This window comes from Nannobrachium achirus, assembly GCF_963921795.1.
Source record: "Nannobrachium achirus genome assembly, chromosome: 17".
In the NCBI taxonomy this organism is placed as follows: domain Eukaryota; kingdom Metazoa; phylum Chordata; class Actinopteri; order Myctophiformes; family Myctophidae; genus Nannobrachium; species Nannobrachium achirus.
Genome location: NC_137824.1, coordinates 1,647,982 through 1,665,358, shown reverse-complemented (window position 1 = coordinate 1,665,358; position 17,377 = coordinate 1,647,982). Strand labels below are relative to the sequence as shown.

The following is a 17,377-nucleotide window of genomic DNA, read 5'->3' as shown; positions in this document are numbered from 1 at the left end:
CTTCGCATTTGGCACATCTCTTAGGGAGCTCATAAGCCCTGGTTGCTGTATGTACCCTGGCATTCAAATGAGCTGCTCTCCGCGAAAGCTCACTAGCAGAGAGGGGTACGGTGCTCGGTGTGCTCGAGGACAGAAGTGGCAGAAAGTAGCATTATCTATCGAGTCGGTTTTAGCCATTCTTTTCAGGGTGTACAAATGCTTTTTAGTTTTTTTTGCCTAAATGAACACTTGACGAAGGGAGTGGGTCCATCTCGCCATGTCAGCCTGGCTTAGGGCTGTCACAGTTATTACATAAGCGTCTAATCTCAATTAGTTGACATAATCACAATTATTTTGTGATAATCGTCATAATCGTTTACATGTTGAAGGATGTTTACAAGCGCTATCAATGTTCTTTTTAAAGTGTAAAGTGGTGAAATATGTCCTTTGTATATTTTCATTTCTTTGTATATTTAGGTTACGTGTCATATCTGCCATGTGCAATTTCAAAGCCTACAAGCCAAACAGAAATGTAATTATCAACGACAAAAACACAATTCAATCGTCAATCGCAATTATTTGAGAGACAATTAATCGTCATGTCAAATGTCATAATCGTGACAGCCCGAGTCTGGCTGTCCATCTCATTTCTACCTGACAGCCAGGCTTGTTTAAACATGTTAGTCAAAAAGATTAGCACACACGTCGACTGCCCCTGCGTGAACTCCAACACAGCTGTGCAGAGGGTTCAATTAGCTCCATGGATAACTCTCCCGCTCTCCCTATAGCTCTGTCACCAGCCATACTGCTCTTAAGGCTAGCTACTATAATTACTACTACTGCCATTGCTCTCAACTTTTTGAAAGGAACTTTAACAAAAACAAGGTTATGCAATTACAGATTGGTTATAAAGGACCGTGTGCCCGGAGGATTTGTTGGATTCGTTTCAAGAGAAATTAGTTTTTTTTTTAAGCCAGAACAGGGGGTTATGTTCAGTATTCTGCACAGATGACATTCATGTAGACATGGTGGTCTGTGTGGTGGTGGAGGAGTCCCCCGGCTCCATGCTGCCACCCTCCCCCCTTCACACCGCCTACCACGGGACAGCGGGGGGAGTGTGAGTGGGGACTGGTGTGGGTGGGTTTAAAAAGGAAGTCGTGAATTACCTGTCGGGTGGAGATTTGCCCCGCGGTCTTGAATCCCCCCTGACAGCCGCACTCGGAGACGCTGTACGGGTCGGAGCTGGTCGAGGAGCACTTGGAGAGCGAGTCGCCGCAGCCCACCACGAACGTGTTGTCCAGGGGGAGCTCCTGGATCACGTGGTGCTTCTTCGGGGCCACCGGGGTCTCCGGCTTGATTTGAAAGGTGGGCTGGGGGGACGCCGACTTGTAATGCTTGGCTAAATCGGGGCTGTCGGGTTTGAAGGTGGTGGGCGTGGTGGCCCAGTTGTATTTTCCCATGGTCTGGTGATCCTCCAGCTCCACGGGGAGGTCCAGCGTGCCGTTAATGTGCTCGTGGCCGGGGTCGTCGGGCTTGGAGTCGTCGATGGTCACAAAGTTCAGCAGGAGGCTCTTGGGGGAGCGCTTCTTCTTCTTCTTCTTCTTCTTGATCTGGCGGCTCTCCTGGTTGGGCGACACCCACTCGCCGCTCTGCTTGCCCTTCGTCACCACCTTGTGCCGCGGTGTCTGCCGGCAGCGCACCAGGGCCGTCACGAATATCACCAATATGACGGTCATGGTGCCCGCTATGATGGCGATGACAACGATCACGTATCCGCTGGCCTGCGGCGTGACCTCGCTGTCCCCGACGTTGCGGTCCAACGGCGTCTCCATGCTCCTGCGCAGCTGCTCTTGGATGAAGGTGGCGTTCGAAACGGTGTCGTTCACGAACAGGTGGACGAGCGTGATGGCGTGCAACGACTCGGGCTGGCCCAGATCTTTGACCTTGATCACCAGCCTGTGCAGGCCCTGGTCGGCCGCCACTATCTTCTCCTGCAGCGTTATGTTACCCGTGGTTTTGTCTATGGAAAAGAGACCCCTCGGGGACACCCTGGAGGTGATGATGATGCTGCTGATGATGCTGTACTGCAGCTCAGCGTTCATACCCGTGTCATTGTCGATGGCGAACACCCTGGTGACCACGGCGCCGGGCGCGGCGGTGGACCGCACCAGGTCGTAGGAGTAGTTCGACGAGGGGATGACGAACACGGGCCGATTGTCGTTCACGTCCACCACGTTGATGGTGACCTTGGCGTAGGAGGTGCTGGGAGGCTGCCCCCCGTCCACCGCCTTCACCATGAACGTGTAGGAGCTCTGCTGCTCCCGGTCGAAGGTGATGTTGGGCCTGATGACGCCGGTCTGGGGGTCGATGATGAAGGTGTCCTTGCCGTTCAGGATGGACAGGGTTATGACGGAGTTGTCCCCCGCGTCGGCGTCCGTCACCGTGATCAAGCCCACGGTGCCGTAAAGGGGCAGGTTCTCCGGCACGTAGAAGTTGTACTCGGGGTGCGTGAACGCCGGGCTGTTGTCGTTAAGGTCCTGGACGATTAGCCTGACGGTGACATTGCTCTGCAGGGACGCGGAGCCGTTGTCCCTCGCTATGACAGTGAATGAGTACCTCTCCTGTTTCTCCCTGTCCAGCCGCTTGCCCACCGAGAGGATTCCCGACCGCCTGTCTATGTTGAACCCGTCAGGTACGTCAGGGCCGAGCGTATAAATAATCTCTGCGTTACGTCCGCTGTCCGCGTCGGTGGCGCTGATTTTTATCAGCTGCGTGGAGGGGTCATTGTTCTCGGGAATAGAGAGCTGGATCTCCGGCTGGGGGAAGATGGGCGCGTTGTCATTCTCATCCTTGATTTTAATTAAAAGCATGGCCGAGGTGTTGAGTGGAGGCGTCCCCCTGTCCGAGGCCACTATCTTAATTGCATATTCCCTGGTCGTCTCATAATCGAGAGGAGCTGCCGTCTCCAATAAGAACTGGTCATTAAAGACCGGCTTCAGACGAAAGGGAACGTCGTGGTCAGTGTAACAAGCTACTTTGCCGAACAGATCGGCGTCCTTATCCGTGACCGTAATTAGGGCTATTTTGGTGTTGAGAGGCACATTCTCGGACAGGAGAACAGTCCCATTAACCAGGTTGATGATGTAGCGAGTGTCTATGGCCGGCACGTTGTCGTTGACGTCCGTCACGTTAACGATCACCGTGGCTCTGGAGGGGGTGGAGCTGCCGTCGCTCGCCAGGACGACGAGCTTGTGGACCGGCGTCACCTCCCGGTCCAGCGGCTGCTTGACGGTGATCAGCCCCGTGGCGCCGTCGACGGCGAAGTGGCGCTTGGTCGAGGCAGAGATCTGGTTGCTGAAGGCGAAGTGGATCTGGGCGTTGGAGCCCAGGTCGGCGTCCGAGGCGTGGAGCTGCGCCACCGACGTGCCCGCGGGCGCGTTCTCGGCGACGTTGACCTCCAGCTCGGTGTCCTTGAAGACGGGTCGATTGTCGTTGACGTCGGCGATGGTGACCTGGAGGATGGCCGTGCTGGACTTGGGAGGGTTGCCCCCGTCCTCCACCTTGATCTTCATCACGAAGGTGTCCTTCTGCTCGCGGTCCAGGTTCTGCTGGACGATGAGCTGGGGCCACTTGTCCCCCTCGGGGGTCTCGATGATGTCCAGGCCAAACTCGCTGACACTCTGCAACGACAGAACAGTGAGGGGGCACGCGTTATTGTCATTACATGAAACATTTATCATATCACTGTCACTGCAGTGTTGATTTTGTCGACTAAAACTATGACGATAAATGTTTGTCGACTGCGTTTTTTTCACTGACGAAAACTAAATAAAAACGAAATGAAAACTAAGCTGTGATGACTAAGACAAATATATTGACACTTTCGTCAACAAAATAAAAACTAGACTAAAACGTTAGGGAGGGACTAGTGGAGGAGAAAGTAATTTGGTTGCTCTCAGGTGTTGCGTGCTGAAAATAGCAGATCTACAAGCTCTTCAGATCGGCTATTTTCAGCACGCAACCAAGTGCAAAATCAGTCATTACGATGCCATCAAGGCCTGCAAAAATACATTTCAGTTGACTAAATGAACTGTAGATTTATTCAGCTAAAATCTTATGATATTTAGTCGACTAAAATTAGACTAAAACTAAAACTTCCCAGGTGACTAAAATATGACTAAAACAAAAGACATTTTATTCAAAAGACTAGGACTAAAACTAAATCAAAATTTGCTGTCAAAAACAACACTGCGTCACTGTCAGGCAGACACCTTGTATCTCCAAGTTTCACATTTGTATGTTTTTTTTCGTAAATCAAAGCCCTACTTCATCATACTGTACAAAAGAGTCGCACAAAAGTAGTAAAAATAGCAGATCTACAAGCACACGATAGATCGGCTATTTTCAACATTTTAAATCATTTTTAAAATAACAAAAAAAAAAGGATGGTTTTGGACATACAAGGTTTCCACCCGACAACGACGACATGACGTCACGTTACTTTTATAACACAAATTGATATACGGTATAAATATATGAATCAAACATACTGTAACTCAACTAGGACAATACAGCAAATTACTAGAGCCCTATATGAATGCAGTGCTGTTAGTACAGTATGGTGCATTTTTTGCTGAGGAGGTTGTTTATGTAGTGTCAAGGTATCACACTAACATAACTGCATGCAGAAAAAAAAGCTGTTATTTGTCTTAGAGCAGGGGTCTTCAACGTTTTCAGGCCAAGGACCCCTTAGTCGAGAGAGAGATGAAGCAGGGACCCCCATAACCCATAGATACCATATAGTTTCATCGTTTGACAGCACAATCGTCAGTCTATTTTGGATTCATGTCAATTTGTGTTTTCAGATATTTAACCACTTGAACCGTCAATACTTAATAAACTTGACCTTTCACTCTGTACTTGAACTTGTTCTTTTCCCCCTCTACATCAAACCTCTTTGCTGAAAATAGCCGATCTACAAGCTCACAACGCCTCGCAGCGCGAGGCGTTGTGAGCTTGTAGATCTGCTATTTTTGGCTAAAGTTCTCCGAATATCGACGCTAGGGTTCAAGTGGTTAAAGGAGAAAAAAAGCTTCTATCACACAAAGATTTGGAGGACCCCCTACGGGTCCCGGACCCCCTGTTGAAGACCCCTGTTTTAGAGGATCAATGTTTGTTCAGCATGCATGTGAAAACCTTAGGGTGAAAGTTCTTCAATAGCCTTATGAAGTAAAAAAAAAAAAAGAAAAAAAGGAGCTCCTAACGATGTTTATTTTTGGGATAAAAACCTGAATTCCCCCTCTAAAGGAAAGGTTTATGTCAATGTTGGATTTAGAGAGAAACAACAAATAGTCCCAGCGTGTTCTAAATGAGGCTGCCACTGCACCGTTCCAGCTCTAGGGATGCTAACATTTGCAGGGTTCTGGGTTACTCATCATGTTGTTTTCAGTGGTTCATGCACTGCACACATGTTTGTAAATTAAGAAAATGATGTACCCGATGTTTCTGGTTCACATTGGCACATTTCATGGGGGGGCAATCTGCCCAGGTCATGCCTTGCCATGCCTTCTTCTTCTTTTTTAGTTGTTTACTCTCAAAAAGTGTCTGCAATGAAGTGCATTTGAAACTACATCATGGGGTGATCACTGCTTGCCTCCTGTGAATTGTTTTATTTTTATTTGTGTTTATTGTATTTTTTATTTTGTTGCTGATCGTGAGGTCAGCAGACAAAGTGACGTGAGTGAGATGGCAAAACCTGAGTGAAATGTGCCAATGTCAACCAGAAACATCAGTACAATAGGTAGGGCAACGTATGTTTTTTGTTTTCCTCAGCTATTCAGTGTGTGGATTGTTCCCACCAGTGATGCATGAGCGTGTGTGAACCACGTGAACGTTCGGGGGAAATAGCAGATCTACAAGCTCACAATGCATAGTGTTGCAACGCATTGTGATTTGGTGTAGCGCAGGGGTCTTCAACAGGGGGTCCGGGACCCCTAGGGGGTCATCAGAGTAACTACAGGGGGTCCTCCAAATCCTTGTGTGATAGAAACGTTTTTTTCTCCTTTTTTATATGAACCACTTCTTGAACCCTAGCGTCCATATTCTGAGAACAAGCTCACAACGCCTCGTGCTGCGAGGCGTTGTGAGCTTGTAGATCGGCTATTCTTGGCAAAGAGGTTTGGTGTAGAGGAGAAAAAGAGCAGACTAAATACAGAGTGAAAGATCATGTTTATTAAGTATTGACGGTTCACGCGGTTAAAATATCTGAAAACTCAAATTGACATGAATACAAAATACACTGACGATTGTGCCGTCAAACGATGAAACTATATGGTATCTATGGGTCTCGACTTAGGGGTCCTTGGCCTGAAAATGTTGAAGACCCCTGGTGTAGAGGTAAACAAGGAGGGACCTAGTATAGAGACCCCTAGGTCCCCTCTACACCAATTCCCCTAGGCCTCCGGTCAACGAAGTATATATAGTTTTAAACTAGATTTTGGAAAACTAAGTAACCAACCACTTCAATGAGCTACTCTCATCCTTCTTGGTATCGTCTAGTTGAAAGGCAGTCATTTAGGTCCTCAGTTCACTTATTGCAATCCATCTGCCTTAACTAAAATTAGACTTCATTCTCCCCTCTCCTGAGTCTATGCTGGGATTGAGGAGACATGAGGCAGCGACATTTGAACGTTTGTGATGCAAGAGACATTTTCAAAGACAGCCTCAAATGCACCGTGAGGCTGGACCACAGATTAAAGATTGGGAGTCACAGAATAATAATAATAATTGCACATTAAGAAAAAGTCTCTTCATCCTAAATCTAGGCAAAAGTAAAGCCTGCAGGAAAATGAAAACAAATGCATATGTAATCCCCATGAGAAACTGGCACTTACTGTTCCCAGTAATTGCCTTTCCCCTTAAAAAAAACTAGCACTTTTATGATCTCAGATGCAGTATGTGGTAGGGATCCATCGATTCTCCCAAATTAGAGAGAAAGTAGCGAGAACGAGATGTAGAAAGGGGGGTGGGGGGTGTGAGTGTGTGAGAGAGGGGTGTGTGTTTGTGTGTGTGTGTGCGTGCGTGCGTGCGTGCGTGCGTGCGTGCGTGCGTGCGTGCTTGCGTGCGTGCGAGAGAGAGAGAGAGAGAGAGAGAGAGAGAGAGAGAGAGAGAGAGAGAGGGAGAGAGGGGGAAGGAAATAAGAAGATCAAGCCCATGAATGAGCTGCATGCACATTATGAAACAAAGAAGCCCTTTGAAGCTCTTTCAGTCAGAAGCAGTTTCATGCTAAAACAAGAAAAAGCATCCTCTTTAAAGAGATAAGCTTCATGCTGCACATAATGTTGTAGGAGATTACACTGTCTAGGCACAGCTATCAAATGAGATTAAGATACCGTACATACATTCACACACTGTGCGAGGAAGGGGGGAAGAGAAGGAACGCTTGGACTCAAATTGCACGCAAGTCTCTCTCTCCAGTTAGGTTTTAAGATTCAGCATCGTTCTGGTGCCGATATACAGTGTTGTAGCAGACAGAAGGGAATGTGCGGCGGCAGCATGTAAATCATTGTGTACTCTCGAAAATTGCTTGCCGGGGGAATGTTGTCACTATGTTAGTGATTGACAGAACTACTTAATGCAGCCCAACGCCGCTGGATTGATCATTCAAAGGTTATTTTGTGATCTTTCTGGCAAGGGGGAAATGGTGAAGGGATAACCAGGCGAGACATATGGATATATGAGGGCATGCCGATATGTCTTGTGGACAAACTGTGCAGCGTGCATGCATGTGTGTCACCGTGCTGCATGCGTGCATTCCTTCGATATTTCTGCAGCAGATTGCAGATAATATGAGAATAAATAAAACCATAACTGCCCCTTGACCGTTATGTTTCCCTTCTCTTTTATACATTTATTATCTAATTCTTTATTTCTCCTTAAATGTATTTCCATGCATGGGAAAACATTAGCATTAGCCTTCGCGTATGATATGTGCTATACCAGGGGTCTTCAACGTTTTCAGGCCAAGGACCCCTTAGTTGGGAGAGATATGAAGCAGGGACCCCCATAACCTGTTCAGATATTCCATAGTTTCATCGTTTGACAGCACGATCATCAGTGAATTTTTGGATTCATGTCAATTTGTGTTTTCAGATATTTAACCACTTGAACCGTCAATACTTAACACACTTGACCTTTCACTCTGTACTTAGTCTGCTCTTTTCCCCCTCTACACCAGAGCTCTTTGCCGAAAATAGCTGATGACAACGCCTCGCGCTGCGAGGCGTTGTGAGCTTGTAGATCTGCTATTTTTTGGCTTGGCTTTTTTTGGCTTGGCTTAAGTGGTCAATATAAAAAAGGAGAAAAAAAAGGTTTCTATCACACAAAGATTTTGGGGGACCCCCTGTAGTAACTCTGAAGACCCCCTAGGGGTGCCGGATCCCCTGTTGAAGACCCCTGTGCTATACAAATAAACCCCTGCCTTGCCTGGATCCCATACAACAATGTCAGTATAGTATCAGTAACCGCAATTGCACAGGTCATTGTATGTCACGTATAGGTCATGGATAAGGCCCTTGTATTGGCACCTACCATATTAGTACAGTACATGAACACGCTGTTGATAGCGACATGTCAAGGCAGGCCAATGTGTCAAAGGCAACGCTGCATGGTGATTTATGAGACAGCAGTTCTGCTACTATGGTTCTGTCTTTGGTTTCACATCATTTTACAACTGAAGAGAAGAGGCTGCACTCACAGACCAGTCTGTGTGTTCCCTTGAACGCAGAATTAGTCTGTTGGGTTTATGATAAGACAAACCACTCCGCTAAATGCCTACAATTACAATCACAATTTAGGCATTTAGCAGCAGTGGTGGGGAAAGTAACCGAATGTTTTACTTTAGTAAAGGTATCAACAATGCAACGTAGGAATACTCTGTTGCAAGTGAAAGTCTGGAATTCAAAATGGACTTGAGTAAAAAGTATTGGCGTCGAAATGTACTCGTTATGCAGAAATGTCCCATTTCACAAGTTTTCCAATGAATAAAACCAATCAAAATCATTTGAAAATAGCAGATCCGCAAGCTCACCATGCGTCGCGAAGCCTTTCCTAGAATAGCTCCTGGCGCCAAGCCACCCATTGGACTATCTTTGTATGGTCCTCTGGGATTCGTCTCCGAGGCTCCCTGAGAATAATAGTTCTCCCAATGTTCTCCTGTTGTTCAGGACGTGGAATAGCTACCACTGTGTTTGCGACGCATTGTGAGCTTGTAGAATGGCTATTTTCAAATGGCTGAAACGTATACAGGGCTGAAGTGATTTGTAATTATAATAATCAGAATCTACAACGTTTTCAAATAATTATAGGGAGTAAAAGTACAATATTGGCCTCTGAGATGTAGTGGAGTAGAAGTAAAAGTTGTACTTAAGTACAGTACTTAAGTAATGATAAGACAAACCACTCCGCTATAAATGCCTACAATTACAATCACAATTTAGGCATTTAGCATAATTATGATCTTATCAGAGTAAATAGCATGGACTCTAACCAACAAACCTGGCCTTTCTATGCCTGGCAACGACCAAAAGACGGTATGAATGACTCAATGGTAACCCTAATGCTTGGTGAGGCTCATCTCCCTAAATGGCTGTGTGCACATCTTAAACTAGCCAATCTACAAGCTCACAACGCATTGTGGCAAGACATGCTGTGAGCTTGTAGATCTGCAGTTTTTGGTGCATGACACAAGCATGCATTGCCTCGCAGGCACGCGACCTCCTGAACTTGGATTATACAGTTTTGATTCCACATCTACAAAGGCCATAGGCTTTCATATCGATCGGACAGGGGAATCAGTGCCGTACATATATTGGGAATGAGTGCGGCACACAATCAAATCAAAGTTGGCCAATTTAAATGAAAATGACTGGGGGGCTGCTGACAAAGGAAAAGGGGGGGCTAACGACGAAGGAAAGGATGAATTTGAATCCCCTCTTCTGCAGACATTCCGACTGCGCTAGATTATCAGTGGATGCATCTTTCAGTCAAGTTGATGACCTTATTAAAAACTCAGAGGAGACTGAGATTGGGCTGTGAATATATCAGGGAGACTCTAGTCACGGTGATGCCCATGGATGGGGCCAACTGGGGAGGGCTATTCATCACCAGCTATAGCACCTCTTTATAATGCTGATAGAAACTCTCTCTGTCTCTCTCCCTCTTTCTCTCTCCCTCTCTCCCTCCCTCTTTCATCCCTCGCTCTCATCCAGGGGCGTCAATTGGGTATGGCAGGGGTATGCAGCTGCCATACCCTGGGTCCAGGGGGGGGAACATAAAAGTTACTTTTAGCCTAAATATAAATCCATGAATGTCTCTGTGTCTATCTGTTCTGATTATTATGTTGTTAAATTACAGTAAAATAACTACAAATGCAACATTTTACAAAATGGTGATATTCTCCACACTTGTATTCTCCCCATCTTGACAAAATGGTACAGGTGCAATTCATTGTTGTTAATTGTGGCACGTTTACTATAGCCTATGCCAAGTTTAGCTGCACTTGAACAACTGTTCCAGGCTGTCATATCCATCCCAAGAAACCGTAGAAACGGGGGGGAAAATGTAATGTACTTCTTAAAATAAATGTATCATGCCTGTTGCTAAGGTATGGCAACATGACTGGTGTCTTGCACGCGCGCAGTCATGTTGCCATACCTTACCCTTTTCTGAACTGACGCCACACGCCACTGCTCTCATCTCTTATGTTCTCCCTGTCCCTCTTTTACTTTTGCCCCTGGCTATGATCTGATGCATATAATTAAAACAAAAGAAGCAGGGTATTGTTTGTTTCATTTGTCAACAGCTCGTTGAGGATAATGACTCAAAATATAATTCAAATGAAAAGTGGAAATCCTTGACGGGTGTGTGCCTGAAAGTCGACCCATTCGGCCTACATATAGGCAGCACTCCACTGCATCTATTAAAAAAATATAGGATCCCAATGTTGGCTATTGGCAGAGGTTGCACAAATGCCTTTCGTATCAAACCATGCATGGCTCGCAATGGAATAGAAATGAAATTACTGCTGTGCACACTTGAAAAACTATTAACCAAAGAATCCACTCCAGCAACTTAAGCGCATTTCAGCAAGATAATGGCACAACAAATTCGACACAGTTACAACGCTAAGACTACCTGCTCCAAATTCCCTGAACCAAAATAAGGCCATCCAGGTTAACCAATTATCCTCTCTATTCTGGGGCAAACGGGAAAATGGCAGATCTAAAAGCTCAAAATGAGTTCTGTTGCTAAGAGTTGTAGATAGGCTATTTTTGGTGAAGAGATTTGATGTAGAGGACCCCGGTCAACTATTGGGTTTCAATTATCTGTCATAGCTGTCGCACGGGCAGAATGATTGATCCATACAAGGTGATTCAAACAAGTTGCACCGTCTGGAGTCCTTTTGGATATCATTGAAATACAGGTGACAGTTTGACAGTGGTGTAAAGTAACTAGTACATTTACTTAAGTACCATACTTTACTGTAGGTATACTGTGGGTATTTGTACTTTACTTGAGTATTTCCAAGTTCCAATACTTTTACTTCTACTCCACTACAGTGCATCTTGGATCCAAATATTGTACTTTTACTCCACTACATTTATTTGAAAACTTAGTTACTTTGCAGATATAAATTATAATATTATAGAACATACATTAACCACTTTAACCACTATTTTATACCTGGCTATTTGAAAATAGCCGATCTACATTACAAGCTCACAACTGGATCTGCTATTTTCAAACATTTTGTACTTTTACTTTTCGTCCTTTTTTTTGTACATTTTGATGCCAACACTTTCGTACTTTTACTCAAGTACATTTTGAATTCTGGACTTTTACTTGTAAGGGTGCCCTCACACCAAAATACCTATGAGAGTGGAATCCGCGTTCCGCCAATGCATTTCAATGAGAAGGGAGCGTTTTTTGCAGAAATCCTCTGCTGGCATGAAACCGCTTCACTCTCATTGAAATGCATTGGCAGAATGCGGATTCCACTCTCATAGGTATTTTGGTGTGAGGGCACCCTAACAGAGTATTTCTACATTGATACTTTTACTTAAGTAAAGAATGTGAATGTGACTTTTTCCACCACTGCAGTTTGATTTCCTAGAGCATGCTGTATGATGCTGCAACGTTATTATTAATATGAATTATGAATTATAGGGGACATGATTTGAACACCAAACACGACACCAAAAGCCAAAAAAATAGTTTAGAGTCTTGAGGATTTTTTTAAGAGGGCTATGAGTTTCCCTGTGTGAACACTCAAGGTGATCAAATCTGCTTTCATGGAGGATCCTCCTCCATCCATGCATGGTATTACTTTCCCTGACCTTGACCGTTTCTTAGGACGCCTTTCTTTGCTGCAGTTCAGGTGAAGTAACACAGTGCTGCCAATGCTAATGGCAGAATTTCACACAGGCTGCAATTACAAAAGCATATTACGTGTGCCGCTGGAAAGCCGCGCGGGCTTACCAACCATTGTCCCTTTTTGCTATGGAAAAGAAAGGATAAACGTGTGCGCAAGGCAAAGAGAACGGAGGTCTCATTCATCCGTTCTTTATGATGCCGGGCTAAAGTGGGCTACATGTGGAGCGGGAGGCTGTTTGGGTAAGCACGCCTCGCTGTGCCACACAGTGGTAGCTATTCCAGCATCCAGGGGCGTCAATTGGGTATGGCACGGGTATGCAGCTGCCATACCCTGGGTCCAGAGGAGAGAATAAAAGTTGCTTAAATATAAATCCATGAATGTCTCTTTGTCTATCTGTGCCGGTTATTACGTTGTTAAATTACATTAAAATAACTAACAAGGTATTATAATTATATTCTCCGCACTTGTATTCTCCCCATCTTGACAAAATGGTATATTCCCAGGTTCCGCAGGTCAGCTGCACAGGTGCAATGCATTATTGTTAATTGTGGCACGTTTACTAACATGCCAGGTTTAGTTGCACTTGAACAACCGTTCCAGCCCAAGAAACTAAAATGTACTTCTTAAAATAAATGTGTCATGCCTGTTGCTAAGACACCAGCAACGCGCGTGCAAGACACCAGTCATGTTGCCATACCTTAGCTTTTTTTCTGAACTGACGCCACTGCCAGCATCATGTCCTGAACAACAGGAGAACATTGGGAGAACTATTATTCTCAGGGAGCCTCTGAGACGAATCCCAGAGGACCATACAAAGATAGTCCAATGGGTGGCTTGGTGCCAGGAGCTATTCTAGGAAAAGGCTTTGCAAACTCTTCTCTCTGTTACACTAAAGTGTAAAAAGTTGAGAATGTCCTGCAGTGCCTCTCCATGTGTTTTAAAGTGACCGGCTAGACATGTAAATGATGGGTGATGGGGGGAAAAAGTGCAGAACTGTAAAAACTAAAGTAGGACTGAATCAGGGATACAGAGCCAAATATGCTGTTGAGAGCATTTCGAGCAACACATTTCTTTAATAAAAAGCTCAGGCTAGGCGATGGGGTTTGAGAAAAGCATCGTATTGTGAAAAGGGCAAAGCAAATGATTGCAGATGATCATCGTAATGAGCAGAACATTTGGTTGGTGATTTTCCAGGCATGAACAATTCAGGACATTGCACTGGAGAGGCCTTGGCAGTGGAGAGGCTCTTTAAAAATGCAAATTGGTATTCAAGGCAGACGCGGTCAGCAACGATTCTGTTCATTCTGAGCCAGTATACTAACTTATCTGAGGGCTCAGAGATTGACTTGTGATTTACCGCTCACAGCCTGGTGTGAGAAATAAAACTCCCATAATGTATTCAGAAACAACCTTTTAGATACCTCCCAGCGTAGCTGTTTTGCTCCAAATGCCCAGTAACCTTTCTCTATTTATTATATTTAGGGGTTCCTCTGAAGTACCTCGCATCTCTCTATTAAATTACACTTCATTTATATAAAGGCTCATCATCTACGATATTCATCAAGCCAGCCAGCGTGTTGTCTAGACTACAAATGAAGAACGCATGATATTATCCTACTTTTCTGCGTTTTAGGGCTGACTTCATTAGGCAAAATAGAATATAGCACTGTAGTTTAATAGAGCATCAATTAGATGATGAAGAAAAGCTTTCCTAGTTCTGCACGAAACCACCGATTAGCATAATACACTGCATTCCTCCTTTCTAGCTTTAATCTACTATGTTCACCCACATCTAACCTGTTGCCGGAAATTGGATGTACTGTAGTCGCTGTGTCTGCAGTTTCCTTGGGACTGTTCTCCTGTTATTCGCTACACTACATGGCAAAACCTACCCTTTTTTATGGCCTACTCTGATAATGAAATAAAGCATATGGAAATCTTAATGGCTACGCATAAAACATGGAACATGAAGTATACTGGCTTATGAAATAAAAATGGTCATATTTTCCAAAACGTGTCACCAACAGCGGATTTGCACCAATTCCTCTTGTACTGATAGATACGGGAAGATTTTAAAAGATGAGAACCTACATGTGAAGCTGGCAGGGGTCACATTTTAATGTCATGCAAGGTAGGCCTACTCATAGAAAACTAAAAGTAAATGGGTGTGAGACAATAGTGACGTAGGGCAGGAATTTCATGGAGGCCATGAAGGCCATGGCTGGCTTTTACATGCATGTAAAAGCACCACGTTGTGAGCTTGTAGATCTGCCATTTTACAAAACTGATTCACATGTCACAGGCCAACAAAAGACACTGGATTGTACATGACAAGAAAGAGACACAGGTGTCAAATAAGCCTGATGGCTTCATCCTTTCCTTGCACTGTATTTTGTTCCCATGTATATGTAATGTTACATGTTTTATATGATGTGCTAATAAACTATACTGCAACATATTGACAAGAAAGAGAAGCCACTGTGGCCTCAGGTCATGCCATTGGTTTGAGGGGCACAAGGCCAAACAGAGGGGCAACAACAGCCATGGCCTCCATGAAATTCCTGCCCTGGGTGTGAGACAATAGTGACGTAATCGCCGTAGTTAGTCTTTTAGCTTAATGAGACCATCACTTAAACGTAGGCTACTATGTGTAGGCCATTCCATCATGCACAGAAATCCTCTGGGGAATAAATAGACAATTGCCCTTTGCATTCTCGCATCTATCTCATTTCAAGAAGTTGTTTCATGTGTCAAGGCAAGAAAAACTGTGATCCTCACCTTGACCAGTTCGTAATGCTGGATGCCATTGATCCCTACATCTGGGTCAAACGCTGAGGGCACAGGGTAGCGGGTGTTGATGGCTGTGTTCTCGGGGATGGAGATGTTGATGACGGTGGACTGGAACAGGGGCGCGTTGTCGTTGACGTCCTCGATCAGGAACCGGATCTTGACCAGTCTGAAGATCTCGTCGGGCAGCACGGCCACCTCGATCTCGTAGTAGCAGCGCTTCTCGGCGAACACCCCCGAGCACAGCTTCTCGCGGTCGATGCGGTGGTTGGTGGTGAAGATCTCGCCCGTGTTGGCCTCCACCCGCACCAAAGGCACGTCGCCCGTCTTGTACACGGGCTTGAACTGCAGCGGCGAGGTCAGCCTGACGGCGGGGTCCAGGTTGAGGTCCAGGTCCTTGCGCAGGTTCCCGATGCGGACGTTCTCCGGCTGCTCCTCCTTCACCGTGTAATCCCTCTCCTGGGCCTGGCATAGCAAGACCAGACAGGTGAGCAAGGCCACCAGCACCTCAACCTGACTTACTAAGTCCATAATCAAGGACGGGTGGGAGCTTCAATTCTACGGCAGCAATTCTGTATCGGAGAGAGAGAGAGAGAGAGGGGGTGGCAATGTCAATTAGGGGTGGGCGATATGGTGATAATTATCGTGGAGACGATACAATGTCTCCACGATATGCCTTTTCATAAGTATAGTATATATCGTCGTGATACAATTGAGGGAGCCTTGTAAAAAATCCTGTTTAATCGTCAATACAGAGATCCATTGCAGAATTCAGTTTAAACCTGCATTTTGGTCTAAATCAGTAGTTCTCAAACTTTAAAATGTCAAAGTCTCCACTTAACTCTGACAGTATACAAATGAAACCAAATGGATTTGGTTTAATTTGTATACGTCAGAGTTACATACTTGTAAAGTTCAATTTAGACCTCCCAAAAGGAACCCAGAGAGTCTAGTTTTTGTCAAGTAACTTGAAAAATAACCATCAAAACCAACGTGAAAAAAGAAAATCGTGATAAAATCGTGTATCGTGATACAGCTTGGGAAAATATCGTGATATTGTATTTTTCCATATCGCCCACCCCTAATGTCAATACACAGAATTACATGGCACGGCATTCATAAGTTCTATTGTGATTAGTAATTCCCTAATGGAGAGTTGTGAACTTGACCTTTTCATCCTAACTAGCTCCGAGGCCCACATCCTTCCCTGTGTCTTTGAGAGCAAATTAACGGCAGTTTTACACAATTAACCTTCGATGACATCCATTGAGCAAGCAGACACGTAAAAGGTTAGCGGTTCACGTATTCCATCAATCTATTCTATGGCGGTAAATGAACCGTTTCACATTGCCGTTGAGACATACTGTGTGTGGGTGGCATGTGTTCATTGTTGCGTTGAAATTGCCACGACAACAAAAAACTTGCTCAAAGGTGTGCTTTGAAAAACCGGGTTCGAATTGCGACGTACAAATCCCCTCCGTGATCCAGACATATTTTTCAGTGTTTTGAACAAGTGACAACCTATTGTGTATCGCAAGAGGGTGTGGGGAGAAATAAATAACTCCATTTATCCGCCAGTGAGTAATGACGGTGCTGCGATGTCTCCACAAAGTGCAGCTCACGTTAAGATTTCAGTTGGAATGGAGGGAGCTGAAGCAATCCACACGGGCACTAATGTTTCCTACGATGAACGTACACACGCGCGCGCGCGCACGTGCCCTGCGATTGACAGCAACTATTAACGGTGTGCCACATTTACCCTGAATGTAAACAGTTGAGGCGCTCAAATATTTTCATGAGCATCGCGTGTAAACATACACAGTTTGATCAGAACTGTTTAGCACAAGTCTGTGTGGAAGGAGAAAACATTATGAGATCATTTACTGCGTAAGAAGCCATCCGTCACACGACACACAACAATCTGACAACAGCAGCACACCGTTTACTGAGTGATCCCTCTGACCAAACCCACAGCAGAACAAAAGAAATGCCGGTGACGGTGTACCATCTGACATTATTCATTAATCAAGGTTTTCGTGTTGGTTGTAGGGATGGGTAGATACGCGATATTAGTGTTTATCGTGATAAAAAAACACTCACGATAATCGTATCGTGGAGATTACATTTATCGTGATATCGTCCTCCATCATGCACTGGGATCAATTCACCTTTTATTTG

General features: G+C 45.0%; 1 protein-coding gene across 2 annotated transcripts in view; it reads right to left on the bottom strand.

Annotated features, from left to right (window-relative positions):
• Positions 1 to 15,730, bottom strand: part of pcdh11 (protocadherin 11) — a gene marked incomplete at both ends in the record, with an annotated part of 287,369 nt that extends 271,639 nt beyond the window's left edge. For both annotated transcript variants that reach the window (XM_080745564.1, XM_080745565.1), the window contains 2 exons: positions 1,146 to 3,659; positions 15,191 to 15,730. In XM_080745564.1, the coding sequence (XP_080601690.1) occupies positions 1,146 to 3,659; positions 15,191 to 15,730 (3,054 nt within the window). The remainder of the gene's footprint in view (positions 1 to 1,145; positions 3,660 to 15,190) is intronic.
• Between the last annotated feature and the right edge of the window lie 1,647 nt (positions 15,731 to 17,377).